Genomic DNA, 14606 nt, shown 5'->3' on the forward strand with positions numbered 1-14606 from the left:
GAGGCAGTGGAAGACAGGAGTGCCTGGCGTGCTCTGGTCCATGGGGTCACGAAGAGTCAGACACGACTAAACGACTAAACAACAACAACTCTCCCCCCATTATTAATTAGACATAACTTGAATAACAATATTATTCATATGAATGTAAACTAGTCCAAACCAAACATATGCCTGAGGAATATGCAGTAATAAAGAATTCTATGTTTTCTCTCTGACAACTGGTTGAATATCCTGGAAATTACCATTCATATATTGAAAATTAAAGTATGGGGAAAATGTAATAAACAAGATATACAATTAAGCAAGTCAAATGTTCTTCCAGATAGGTTGGTAAGACACAGATGGTTGCTTTTTAAGTTTTCTGTAGATGTATGTCTATGCCAAACCAGTGTGAGATTCCTGGAGTTTTGGGCTTTTACCCAGCGTTTGGTTTCCTTTGAAATGAGGGATAACAGAGACAGTGGTGTCTTTATGCAATATGGTTTATTTACACATATTCACAACATGAGCCTACGATTGAGGGGTTCACAGCATTAACACCTCAAGAGAGTCTTGCTTCTCCCATAGCCACAGCCTTGGATTCCTACAGAAATTAGGCATGGCTCTGACTACCTGGCTTCCCAGCCTGCAGCTTGCTTCTACCTTCCAGCCCCCATCATTCAACTGTCAACTCTGGCCTTTGTCTTTCTAACTACCAGCCAGTTGAGGGAGGTTGGCCCACCCATTTGTTTTCTGGCACAGAGCCACTTCGTTACCTTAAAGGTAAAGGGACCCCTGACCGTTAAGTCCAATCGCGGACGACTCTGGGGTTGTGGCGCTCATCTTGCTTTATTGGCCGAGGGATCTGGTGTACAGCTTCCGGGTCATGTGGCCAGCATGACTAAACCGCTTCTGGCGAACCAGAGCAGTGCACGGAAACGCCGTTTTACCTTCCCGCTGGAGCAGTACCTATTTATCTATTTGCACTTTGACGTGCTTTCGAACTGCTAGGTGGGCAAGAGCAGGGACTGAGCAACGGGAGCTCACCCCGTCACGGGGATTCAAACCGCTGACCTTCCGATCGGCAAGCCCTAGTCTCTGCGGTTTAGACCACAGCGCCACCCGTGTCCTCTTCATTACCTTAAGGTAAAGGTAAAGGGACCCCTGACCATTAGGGCCAGTCATACCGACTCTGGGGTTGCGGCGCTCATCTCGCTTTATTGGCCGAGGGAGCCGGCGCACAGCTTCCGGGTCATGTGGCCGGCATGACTAAGCCGCTTCTGGAGAACCAGAGCAGCGCACAGAAACGCCGTTTACCTTCCTGCCGGAGCGGTACCTATTTATCTACTTGCACTTTGACATGCTTTTGAACTGCTAGGTTGGCAGGAGCAGGGACTGAGCAACGGGAGCTCACCCCGTCGCAGGGATTTGAACCGCCGACCTTCTGATCGGCAAGTCCTAGGCTCTGTGGTTTAACCCACAGTGCGACCCATGTCCCTAATTCTGTTACCTTAAGGGCACATAATTAGGCCATTACCTCACCAGGAAGCTAGAATAACTATTCCAGGTATTTGAAACCTTGCTTAGATTTCAACATTTGCTGGATCCAGGGATTAGAAAAGTCTCAGGCATACATCCTGTGGTTGCAGGGCTGTTTTGTGCTCTAGGGAAAGGCACAGTTGCACACACCACCAACTTTCTAACTTCACTTAAAAAAAAGAAAAGAAAAAAGATGTCTGATAGAAAAAAACGAAAAGCACAAAACTTGAAACTACTAAATTTATTTTAAATTGCAAGGCTAAGTAATCTGTATAAAACTGTGCCCTTTAAAGGTCAGTCTGTACAGCACCCTTCTGAGGCCTGGTGGACCTAAATGATACCAAGGGCCACAGTCCTGGTAAATGGATATACAGTGGTATCTCGGGTTAAGTACGTAATTCGTTCCGGAGGTCCGTACTTAACCTGAAGCACCACTTTAGCTATTGGGGCCTCCTGCTGCTGCCGCGCCGCTGGAGCATGATTTCTGTTCTCATCCTGAAGCAAAGTTCTTAACCTGAAGCACTATTTCTGGGTTAGCGGAGTCTGTAACTTGAAGGTACCACTGTATATCAGACTGCTTTGCTTAAAGAAATCCGTGTGCGGGCAGAATGGAGCAGCCGAGGCCTCGCAGCCTGATCACTAGGACCTGGGCGAGTAACTGACGGATCGAGCGTTGCTGGAGCAACCGCTGGCGCCGCGTCCTCGAATCGCTGTGCAGGAATCCTGTTGGGTCGGTTAGTGCGTGCGGAGCTGGTCAAGTCGGTAGCCCTCATGACAGAGGGAGAGAAGGATGTCTCCGAAAAGACGAAAGTCGTCGATGCTCCGCCACGTGAGCGACTGGATTTGCAGTTTGGGGCAGGCGGGCCGGGCGGGCGGGCTTGCGTGTGTAAAGATCTGGGGAAGGGGGCGACAGTCTGCTTTCTCTTCCGTGAAAAGCTCCTCTGCTTAGAAACCCAGGCAGGGCTAAACCTCCCGCTCTCCCTCAACGCACACCAATAAAGCCTAGCGTGCCTCTGAGCCTTGCTTCATCGCGACCAAAAGGGGCCTCGCCGTTAAGGAGAAAGGAACTTTGTTGTGAAAGTGGGCTTCTCCTTGAGGTTTTCTGCCTTCCCCAAGCGAGAGGAACCTCCATCCTCACTTGTTCTTCCTGTTCCTGTTACTTGCGGCGCCGCGTGTTAACTATTAAACCAGGTTACCCTTTAAGCATGCACATAGTTTCCTGGTCTCAGGAGCACGTAATCATATCCTGAAGGCAGCTCTGTCTTATCCAGGGTGAAACAGAGGGAAGAATAAGGGTTTCTGAAGATGTGCAAAGTGTCCCCCTAATCACTGAGCTACTACAGCCCTCAGGAAGGGAATTTATTTTGCTGTCCTCAGGGAATGGCAGCAGCCTGAAGGAGAGACTATCATATGGAAGAAGTCTTTTCAGAATAGTTTGAGACCGCTTACAGTGGTGTCCAAATTTGAGAGAGCCAGATTTGATGAAGTGAAGGGCTGTGGGGGCCGACCGGAGGGCCAACCAAAGTTGTTGACCTTTTTTAAGGGTTGGAGTTGTTGAGCTTCTTTTAGGATTGAAGTTGTTGAGGTGGGTTGTTGTTTTTTTTGGATTTTACCTCACGAAATAAACTGCAACAGGGGCTGGATTAAACCAATCAGCGGGACAGATTAGGCCCCCGAAACGGACTTTGGACGTGCCTGGGCTTTATTTGAATGCTGTAAGGAAAGTGGATCATAGGCTCTTGGGAGCTGGCCATCCCTGGCATATAAGAGTGGAGTTTATAGGCTAGGGTTAGCAGCTGCTTTGAGGAAGTGAAATCCCACTCCACAGTGCTGGCAGATACTGGATTTCCTGGTAATATTTTGAGCAACTAGCTGACTGGATGAAGGATGGATTGATGGTGTGCTCTGAGTACAGCAAAAGTTCAGCGGCAATAAATTAATTTGACTGGTAGATTTGCTGGGTGTTGGTTTCACTATACCGTGGTACCTCGGGTTACATACGCTTCAGGTTACAGACTCCGCCAACCCAGAAATAGTACCTCGGGTTAAGAACTTTGCTTCAGGATGAGAACAGAAATTGTGCTCTGGTGGTGCAGCGGCAGCGGGAGGCCCCATTAGCTAAAGTGGTACCTCAGGTTAAGAACAGTTTCAGGTTAAGAACGGACCTCCGAAACAAATTAAGTACTTAACCCGAGGTACCACTGTACATTTAAAACAGTACCGTACCACTTTAAACAGTGGGCCTCCTCCCCCAAATCCTTGGAAGTGAAGTTTTTTTAGGGTGCTGAGACTTGTCAGGAGGACCTTTCCCCCTTCCAGAGTGAAATTGTCCAAGTGGCTTAGCCATCAATCTTTCCAGAGAACTTTTGAAATCAGTACAGTTTTTTAATCAAGGGTTAAAACCAGCACGGCTTTGAAAGGCTCAGCCCACCGTCTTGATTCAAAGTGGCATCCAGTGGTGTCCAAACATAGACAAAAACCTGCTCCATGAGCCATTATGCAGAATTTGGTTGTGATAGCACAAATGCACAATAAGCAGGCAGCCTCATAAACATATATTGCATTCAGTAAATGTATATAAAACACACAGGTGCAATTAATTTATGGGGATCACAGAATTTCCCTCCCTGCCGCATATGGAAGAGAGAGGGAGAGAATGAAAGAGAAAAATAATTGAATTATATTTACTTCCAAATGTATATGTCCTTTTCAGCCCCTCCAGAGAAGCCTGACCAAGACCTCCAGCCAATTGAGTGGCTCCTAGTTATCCTTTCATTCATCTTCGCGCTCTTGACTTTTCCCATATCCATCTGGCTGTGTATAGAGGTAAGAATGTTCCTGCTAATAACATTCCCCAAAAGGAGAATAGATGCATTCCTTACTTAAATTGAATGCTCACATACAGCTGAGCACTCGGATTTTCTTCTTTTTTCTGAGCCCTCAGATTGAAGCTCATACAGTGAAAATATATGTGCCCATCTGGTGTTTTATCATAGTTGTATTCTGCAACTTGCCCTTGACACAAGGGCTGCACATCCCATTTCACCCCATTGTGTGCACTGCCTGCCGCCCCCTGGCTTGGCCATCCACCTTAACTGACACTTTCGCTGCTCTGCCTCTGCTGCTGGTGGAGATCTCTCATGTGTCATGAGATATTGCCAGAAATTAGTGCTGATTCTGGCGGCAGAGGTGGCAGGGCAGAGTGTTAGTGATGGATTTATTCTTGGTTATTTTAGTTATCTGTTTTTATCTATAAGACACATTGAGTCCCGTCAAGGAGAAGGATAGGGTAAAAACAAAGTAATAAATGAAAAGTTGTTTGCGATGCCTCCCCAGTGCAACTGCATTATTGTTGTCTTAAGGGGCTGTAGTTCAGCAAAAGTGGGGTTATTTATTTATATGTATTTATTGCACTGATACCGCATCTTTTCCCCCCTCCAAGGAGCTCAAGGTAGCATACATGGTTCTCCCATCCTCATTTAATCCCCACCAGAACCCTGTGAGGTAGGTTAGGCTGAGAGGCAGTGACTGGTTTAAGATCACCCACTGAGCTTCATGGTCAGATTAGGATTTGAACCCTAGTTTTCAGCAGGAAGTTAACAAAACATGGTACTGATTAGTACCATGAAGCAGTGTCCCACCAGCCCACACAAATAGTGTTTCCACAATATTAAAAGCAGGGTTGCATCTAGCCACCCTGAGCATCTCACAATGAGCACAAATCTTTATTTATTTATTCATGAAATTTATATGTCACTCTTCCTTCCAGAGGAGCCATGGGGGGCAAACAATAAGTGATAAAACAAAGCAAAAATCTTGAAAACTAAAGGCAATTCTAATGTAGTACAGATGCAGACCAGGGACTCTGCTATTACTGCTGCAAAGTTTTAAGTGTGTTGTAAAGTGCATGATACAATTGTGATACTAGACGGCGATGGTGTGCTATGGCAAATTCAATATATTTTTCAAAATGTTTTTTAAAAAGTATTTTCACAGCATTTTTTATATGCGTCTAGATAGAAAATTAGGAAAGATCTCAAATTAAAAGGCTTTTTGAAAGAAGGACTTCTGTAGGTGCCAAAAAGACAGAGATAGCACCTGTCAAATATTCAAGGGGAGGGCATTTCAAACGGCAGGTGCCACAACACTAAAGGCCCATTTCCAATATTGTGCAGGATGGACCTTCTGATGATGTGGCATCTCCAAGAGGCCCTCACCTGCATAGCTCAGTCACCAACTGAATATATAAGGAGTGGGGCAATATTTCATGTATCCTGGCCCCAAGCTTATATAGGGCTTTATTTATTTATTTATTTATTTCATTTATATACCACCTTTATCTTCCAAGGACCTCTACATGGTGCACATGGTTCTCCTCCTCCCTATTTCGTAAAAGGTGCAAAAGCCCCACAAAAATCGACTGAAATGTAGAAGATGGAAATCAGCCTGTGACTCCCCACCCCTTTCCTATAACAGGTTGTCTATGAATACGAGCAAGCTATCGTTGTAAGACTGGGGCGCATACAAAAAGGAGGTGCAAAAGGGCCAGGTGAGGGTTTCATATTATAGTTCCAACATGTGACAGAACGTTAATGCTGATCAATTTCATGGGAATGCCCTGAAGGCTTGTTGCAATTATTCATTCTTCCCCCTGATTGTGGTTAGGTCATATATTCAAATTGCTGCTTTAAGAATCATGGCTCCCCCCCAGAGAATCCTGGGAACTGTAGTATGTTACAAATCTCCTAGCAGCTTTCAGCGTCCTTAACAAACTACAGTTCCCAGGATTATTGGTGGGTGGGTGGAGCCATGATCCTTACAGCGGCAAGAGAGTGTCCCTAAGTGTATGGTGTGGATGTGACCATGAATCTGCCGAAGGAGCTTTGAGCTGGTACTTCTTGGACAAGAGTCACTCATTTGGCCTCAATCAACAGGGCTACCAACTCGAACCTGCACCCAGTGGTGATTGGTGCCATTACCGTAGGATGGAAGATAGAGAGATCAACAGTAGGTGGCACCAGAGCCAGGGAACTAAAGAGTCAATGTTGTTTAGCCTCCTGGTGGAACAGTGCTCAATAAACAAGTGACCTGGGAGAGTCCTAGTTTTTAAATGAAAATGAAATGAAGGCAGTGGAGGCTGGTCTATTTGAGCCAACTTTAGTTGGCCTGCCATCTTGTTTATAGCCTCTCCGGAGGGTGGCAGCCCCAACCTCCGCTGGCATGCAGCCCCCTGAAAGTTGCCTACAAGGGAACATGGCCCTCGGGCTGAAAAGGGTTTCCTTACTGCTGTGATATGACCTCTTGTGAGTTGAACGGTTGTCATTTCTGTTCCTGCAGGCATCCATTTCCTTTTGCCTTGCACAGACACCCTTATCAGGGTGGACATGAGGACAAAGTCATTTACTATACCATTCCAGGAAGTAAGTAGTCCGCTTCCCAGGCTTATTCCCTTCTTCTCCTGATGGGAGCTGGAGTCCACAGTTTCCTCACCCCTGCTTTAACTGGGCCTTAACTGGACAAAAGTCCTAGAAGAAATGGGATACATTGAACTATTTGATAGTGAGGGTTAAAGAGGCTCTTCATGTGAACTAGTTCGATCTGCTGGATATACCATACTTTTCCATGTATAACACCCCCCCCCATGTATAAGACGCCCCCTATTTGGGGGGACTACAAATGTGAGGAGATTGTCCAGAGTTGTTGAACTTTTTTGTGGAGGATTGCGCAGAGTTGTTGAGCTTTTTAAAGGGGGGGGATTGCCAAAAATAACTCACCCACCTGGCCGACACTAACACTCACGAGTGTTGCAACAGCCTCCTAATGTCTGTCCCCCCACTGGCAGAAGCAGCCTATTGCCCGCCCAGTTGCCGCAGCAACACCCAATCAACACCACCCCTTGCCACAGAGACCACTAACATGCTGAATACCATCTCTGGCTCACGGCATCAACCAGTCCAACGTCACCCTTAGGCACTATCCATGTATAAGACGACCCCCTATTTTAAACATAAATTTTCAGTAAAAAACCATAGTCTTATACACAGAAAAATATGTGTAATGGTTATAGGGGTTGCTCGTGCGTAAGTTGCCGCCACTCCTGGCTAGGTTGCCTGGTTAAACCTTTTCTGTCTGGACAGCCCTTCACTTTGTGGCTGTTTCAGTCGCTAGCAGAATCCGTCAGTGGGCGTTTCTTGAACCTCTTCCAGCATAGAAGTTCTTTGACACCAAGTCTCCGCCTACTCTCCCTGCGTGGAAGTCTTCTGCGCAGGGTGGGTGTGGGCAGCGGAGGACCTGTGCTCTCCCCGCTGGTCTCCGGCGAGGAGTCCTGGAGCCCTCTCGCCGATTCCCCCATCTGCCCCCCTTTCTCCCTGGTGTCACGCTGATTTCCTTCCCCAGCTGATGAGCTGCCTCTCTCCCTGCTGGGCCCTTCTCCAGCATCGCTTTGGAGCCTTGCCTCCGCCTCTAGCTCCGATGGCAGTTCCCTGACAGTATGGTACAACTCCCACTTGACAGCCCCAACCAATGTTTTCTCCCTTTCTCATGATGCTAGAACTTGGGAACGTCCAGTGAGGTTGAATGTTGAAAGAGTCAGGATAGACTTCTTCACACAGCACATAGTGAGACTATGGAATTGACTCCCCCAAGAGGAAGTAGCAGCCATCAACTTGGATGGCTTTAAAAGACAATTAGACACAATCATGGGGGATAAGGTTATCAGAGGCAGTATATGTATTTGCATACCAGTTCCTGTGAATCACAAGTGAAGAGAGCTGCTTTTGTGTTCAGGTCCTGCAACCTGGGCCCTGCAGTTGTCATCTGAGGCCCTTCTTCAGGAGGTCTGGAACATACCATCATTACGTATTTTTAGGTGCTGGAGAAAAGCATTTCTTTTCCATCAAGCCATTGGCTTCTAATTCTTTGTGGCCTCTTTGAGTGAGTGGGATGTTTTAATGCTGCCTTTAAAAAATGTGGTTGTCTTTTAGATTTTTCTTTGCTCTGTTTTATGCTTGTCTTAGTGTATATGTTGCTGTGAGTTGCTTTGAGTTAAAGGTAAAGGTAAAGGTACCCCTGCCCGTACGGGCCAGTCTTGCCAGACTCTAGGGTTGTGCGCTCATCTCACTTAAGAGGCCGGGAGCCAGCGCTGTCCGCAGACACTTCCGGGTCACGTGGCCAGCGTGACAAGCTGCATCTGGTGAGCCAGCGCAGCACACGGAACGCCGTTTACCTTCCCGCTGGTAAGCGGTCCCTATTTATCTACTTGCACCCGGGGGTGCTTTTGAACTGCTAGGTTGGCAGGCGCTGGGACCGAACGACGGGAGCGCACCCTGCCGCGGGGATTCGAACCGCCGACCATGCGATCAGCAAGTCCTAGGCGCTGAGGTTTTACCCACAGCGCCACCCGCGTCCCTACTGCTTTGAGTTACATTTGTTTAAAAAAGTGACTAATAAGTTTAATTAATAATAATTATTGTTTTGGGGAGAGAGTACTAGATTATATCAATATTACTTCTTCAAGGGGGAAGCTAGCATTGTTAGAATAGAATATTATTTACTTCATGGCATTTTATTAATTGTATCCATGGAATTTGACAATTAGTGATTGTAAATGGATTCTCTGTGCCCTCGCTGTGACTAAAAGACTGATATTGATCCACTGGAAAGATTAATTTATGGCTCCCTTTAATCAATAGATACAAAACATGGCAACTCTTGCAACATGTGAATGGATGTATGAATAAATATATTTGGAAAGCATTTATAAAAAATATAATAGGTTATAAATAGATCTATATGTATTAGAATAATAATTTCATTTATATACCTTTGTATTAGACAAGTATAATTGTAGTGGGGGATTTTGTATTTTTAATGCATTTTTATTTCCTTTTTCACTATATCTTGCTTACCCAAAATATTTTCAATTAAAAAAACCCAAAACACTTTACGTCTCTTTATCATTCTTATATGTTGGAGTTTTTCTATTTTTCCTTACCTCACTGCTGCTTCTCCCTTAGATTTTTACCAAAGATCCAGTGACTGTGGATGCGGATGGTGTGATTTATTTCCGAGTGCAGAATCCCATCCTTGCTGTCACAAATGCCACTGAAGCAGTCGTGGCCACTCAGCTCTTGGCTGAAACCACTTTCAAGAATGTTTTGGGGACTAAGAACTTATCTGAAATCATCTCCAACCGGGAACAAATTGCACATACTATACAGGTATGGCTAAGCTGCGGTTCCCAACCTGGTGCCCGCCAAGGCCTTCATTGGAGCACCCCACCCCCCGCAAGGCAGGTGCCTCAGACTCTGAGCTTTTCATTTTAAAAAAAGTCTCTAGCCTTCTAGAAAGAAAGTTATGAAGCAAAATGTGCAGGCCCCCTTCTAAGGATTGCTGTGAACTGAACTAGCCTGGCTGCTCCTGCCTATCAGTGTTTCTAGCCAGTAATTGAAGTCAGAGCTCTGATTGTTAAGTGAGTTGTGTGGACACCAGGCAACAGAAATCCCTGGGGTCCTAAAGAGCTCCGGTTTTCCTCTCCCCTTTAGCGCACTTTTCCTACTTCTGACTTATTTTTTAGAAGTCCTTGTAGTTTGCCCTTTGCTAGCAAGCAGGATTCATTTTTCTTGTAGTGCATTCATCTGCAATCAGGTGTTTCCTAGAGGTTATTTCCCACAAATACTCCTACAAAATAAGTGGAGGGGGATGTTAAAGATTCCCATAATCAAACAGCAAATGCAAAATCTGAAAACTTTGCAAAGAGACTTAAAGCATGTTTCTTGCTGTGCAGAGGCTGCTGTCCAGGTACTTGTTAAGAACCCACTATACAGTGTAATAAGCTTACAGTGCAATTGTATACATGTCTATTCAGAAGTAAGTCTCTTTGTGTTTTAAAATAATATTTTATTTTAAATGTTATATTATTTTATTAACATGCAGGAAAACAAGATACATTTTAGTATAAGCTACATAAAAAGGAAAACAAAATCTAGTTACAGCAAATAAATTTTGAAGTAATGTTAACTTTCTGGACAGGCATATGATAAATACCTTCATTAAGGGATTTACTCAGGTAACTACATCAAATAAATATCTGAACAGATTTCTAAAATTTGCCCATTTTTCCATTTCAGGGTGTGGGGGTAACAGAATTAAGAACTCTATAAAGGAGGTATGAACACAGATAGAACTCAGATCATCCAAATCCACTAAAAGGGACCGTCCCTGTCCCTGCACATTAATATACCGTATTTTTCGCTCTATAAGACGCACCAGACCACAAGAGGCACCTAATTTTTGGAGGAGGAAAACAAGAAAAAAAAATATTCTGAATCTCAGAAGCCAGAACAGCAAGAGGGATTGCTGCGCGGTGAAAGCAGCAATCCCTCTTGCTGTTCTGGCTTCTGGGATAGCTCCACAGCCTGCATTCGCTCCATAAGATGCACACACATTTCCCCTTACTTTTTAGGAGGGAAAAAGTGAGTCTTGTAGAGCAAAAAATACGGTACATTACAAAATCTTACCACACACACACACACACACACACTTTGGCCTTTAAGAACTCTTGATTTGAATGTCATTTTTTTTCAAGTAACACTTGAACAAAGCCTTTACTATGGTTAGACTATGTCTGATCTTTACTGAGCAATTTGCTCTAGGGCTTGTTTGTTTGTTTGTTTCAGCTGCGAGGTTATACGACCATGAGCTTTCATCCTGATTTACTTGCATGGTGGTTATGTCTTCCCATTAGTCAGTCATTTATCTCATAATTTTAGTGCATTTAGACGCCACTTTCCTAACTGCAATATTACAATTCTTAAAATGGATCTGTTGTGCCAGGGTGCCTTAATCCACTTTAATTGCAGAAAAACCAAAATATCTAGTGTGTGACTTAAGTCCTGTTCATTTGTTCTGTTGAGTTTCATGGCTCATGTAATTGCTATACAGTATGTATAATGGCTGATGGCTGACTACTATATTTCCCTCACATTTTTTTTAACAGACCACACTGAACAACACCACAGGTGACTGGGGCATAAAGGTGGAGCGTGTGGAGATCAATGACGTGAAAGCAAAAGTAAAGGTAGGAGACTCTGTATCTACTGTGTGTCACTTTGAAGCTGTTTTGTGGAAAGCAACAAATAGATGGAATAATAGCATGTTAATAATAGCCTGTTAAGATGGTGGGACTGTCACTTGGAAAGTAGTGCAGCCGCAAAAGAAAACTAAGGCTGGGTACACACAACATGGAGTAGTTGCTTTTTCCGCATAGTCCACACACATTTACTAGGGCCCAGTTTCCTTGGAATGAAGGTTTAGAGGAGGCTGTGGTATCTTAAGGATATATAGTTTTATTTACACATATATGCAACCTGAGCATAGGATGAAGGGGCTCACAGCATTAATACTGCAACAGATCTTGGCACAGAACAAGAGATGCTTATGTGTCCTTTGCCTTCTAGCTCTCTCATACTCCACCAACTGTGGCCTTTGTTCTTCTCACTACCAGCTACGTGAGAGGAGGGTGTGGGAAAGGCCCACCTATTTGTTCTATAGCACAGAGCAACTTATTTGGATATGCTAAATTGTGGTACTTAACTAGCCAGCCAAAGCCATTACCTGGTCAAAGGAACTGGCTTGACAAGCTTCTTTGGCAAGCTCAACAACTTCTGCGGGCGGATTTTCTCTTTTTGAAATATGGCAGCCCTCCCATAGAATCAATCTAGGTTGAGAGCAGCAGCATGTTGAGCAGGAATGTTTCTGGATTGAGAGAAACAACATTTTTGTGGAGGAAATGGCTTAGTTTGTATACAGCCAAAGATTCAATGGCATGGGGGCTGTTCATCTGGGAACTGTAGCCTCTGTGCAGGCCACCCCCTGCTTTTGAGGATCAAGTTTCTCTTAAATACTTCCTTAGCTGTACCAAGTCAGGTACTTAAATGGCTACTTGCCAGGACAGTTATGTTCTACCTCCACTGTTGGATGGCAAAGTGGATTTATTGCATTATACAACAATGCTTTCCATGAAGCTCCCCACCAGATAGGAACTTGAATCCCAGCTTCAAAATACTGACAGTGTGGATCTCCCCACCCCCACCCAATGTTGCAGCTCAAAATAGTTTCCTGATCAGCTCTTTAGCTCTTGCTTTTATTGGTCAAAACCAGAAATGTTATTGGGAATCCCCTGGTCAACAGCTCATCACTCAATCTGCACTATCTGGTGTTTTGCCAGTGTAAGGATGACAGTGCTCAGTCTTTTCTTTTTCTTTCCTTATTTCCTGCCACCAGTGTGTTTGTAGTCAACCCCCTTGAAATCATGTGTTGCTTGTTCTGGGGTGAAAAAAATCCTGAGAAGGACCAGAAGATAGTAGTAGTAGTAGAAGAAGAAGAAGAAGAAGATCGTAGTAGTAGTAGTAGTAGTAGTAATAATAATAATAATAATAATTTATACCCCACCCATCTGGCTGGGTTTCCCAACCACTCATGTTCACATCAGTTTGCACTAAAAAAACAAAAACAAACCCTCATGGAAATTCATCAGCTATGGAGTGCAGGTTTATTATATACATTTTTGTAAGTAATTTTGCCTGACAAGCACATTATTTGAAAAACAGTTTCCCCTAATAGAATGCAATTTTGTATGTTGTCTTCACCAAATGTATGCATTTTAGGCACACAACTTGGCTGGATAACTGCATTGCGAAATTCAGAGAAATGTGAATGTTAAGAGATGAGTGCCATTTGATACTTTTATTGCTTTGGAAAGCGCAAATTAAGTTGTTTCCTGAATCAAATTCCTCCCCTATCCTAGTAGCATAGGGCCTCAAATGGCTTGTTGGCCTTGTGATTTTATCCCTTTCAGGTCACTGTGGGAGAGAGTGAAAGGACCAGCCCCAAGACTGTGAAGGAATCTTCTGTTGTCATGATTGAATCTCCCAAGTCTCTCAAGTTTCACTGCTTGAAGACGGAGACCAGGACCTGTGAGGACACCAGCGTTACCAATCAACAGACTGTCATCAATCAACAGACTGTCATATTCCACTAACAGTAGATAAGCTGCAAGGCATTGTGGGAATGAAGTGCTAACTCAGGACACTGATGCACAGGGAGATGCTCTTTCACAGGAGGCTAGATTCCTTTTAAGTGCATGAAGTGATTTTATTTATTTGCCTATTTTTAAAGTTTTACATTTTGTTGTTTCATTGCCCCCCATCCCAAAATATGAATAAAAGTAGAAATATGATGGACAATATATTCTCAATCTGCCATCCTTACACCCTTTCTCTCATCTCCAACATAGTGATACTTAGGAACATAGGAAACAGCCTTATGAGACCATTGATCCATGTAGCTCTGTACAGTCTGCACTGACTGGCAAAGACTCCCAAGGGTTTCAGAGAGGGCTTTCTCCTAGCCCTACTTGGAGATGCTGGGAATCATGTGCTCTGCCACCAAGTTATGTCCTCCCCCTCAACATAACGATTCTGTGGTTCTAAAGAATAGGATGAATTAAATAGGAGAAAGGAATGTGGGAAGCTGCTTTTTACAGTATCAGACCATTTACTGCTGAACCCAGCACCTTCTGCATGCAAAGCTGTTGCTCTACCACTGAACATGATGTTTACTGAGCATTCATAATGATTTGGCTTGGTTCAAGCGTAGACATACATGCCACTGAAATAAAGTTATGAGCACTGGAAAAACAACAATACTAAAGTATCAGTTTTCGGTGTTCAGGGAATGAGGCATTTGGAGAGGTTTTCTCCCTCATCAAATATCTCTGATGACATCTTCAAGTTCTTCAGTTGTGGACATGTGGAACTTCTTCTCATGTTTCAAGGAGAATGTTGGTTGCATTCATTTTTCTTCCGTAATTTGTTTGAGAATACCAAGTAATGACTTCATTGCTTCTTCCAATGTCACTGATGTAGCTCTACAGACAGTAGCTGCTCACACTTTGGAACTGGTGCCCTGCTGATCTAACTAGAGTTAGATCACGTTACAACTTGACAACCTGCACACGTTACAACTTGTCAACATCTTTCTTAAATGTTGGTGCCCAGAACTGGACATGGTACTCTTGGTGTGGTCTG

General features: G+C 44.2%; 1 protein-coding gene across 3 annotated transcripts; it reads left to right on the top strand.

The window, feature by feature from the left end:
- The first annotated feature begins 2064 nt into the window (after positions 1-2064).
- Positions 2065-13763, top strand: LOC310754905 (stomatin-like). Of its 3 annotated transcripts, XR_014544065.1 has the most exons (8): positions 2065-2377; positions 4232-4344; positions 5995-6067; positions 6856-6938; positions 9534-9808; positions 10647-10684; positions 11516-11596; positions 13376-13430. XR_014544065.1 is itself a non-coding variant. In XM_083597453.1 (7 exons), exons 1-7 carry the CDS (start codon positions 2290-2292, stop codon positions 13556-13558), a joined length of 825 nt encoding a protein of 274 aa, XP_083453579.1. In that variant the 5' UTR covers positions 2082-2289; the 3' UTR covers positions 13559-13763. The 3 variants fall into 3 exon arrangements, 2 of the variants coding, with proteins under 2 accessions (XP_083453579.1, XP_083453580.1); XM_083597453.1 differs by lacking the exon at positions 10647-10684 and having other exon boundaries at positions 2082-2377; positions 9534-9737; positions 13376-13763; XM_083597454.1 differs by lacking the exon at positions 10647-10684 and having other exon boundaries at positions 2086-2347; positions 9534-9737; positions 13376-13763.
- Positions 13764-14606: the final 843 nt, after the last annotated feature.

This window comes from Podarcis filfolensis, assembly GCF_964270895.1.
Source record: "Podarcis filfolensis genome assembly, chromosome: Z".
Classification (NCBI taxonomy): Eukaryota; Metazoa; Chordata; class Lepidosauria; order Squamata; family Lacertidae; genus Podarcis; species Podarcis filfolensis.

Bases quoted from the DNA above. Each gene is read 5' to 3' on its own strand.
- LOC310754905 (XM_083597453.1), top strand. From the start codon at position 2,290: ATGACAGAGGGAGAGAAGGATGTCTCCGAAAAGACGAAAGTCGTCGAT. The intron at 6,068-6,855 runs GTGAGGGTTTCA...CTGTTCCTGCAG, and splicing joins AGGAGGTGCAAAAGGGCCAG to GCATCCATTTCCTTTTGCCT. The intron at 6,939-9,533 runs GTAAGTAGTCCG...CTTCTCCCTTAG, and splicing joins TTACTATACCATTCCAGGAA to ATTTTTACCAAAGATCCAGT.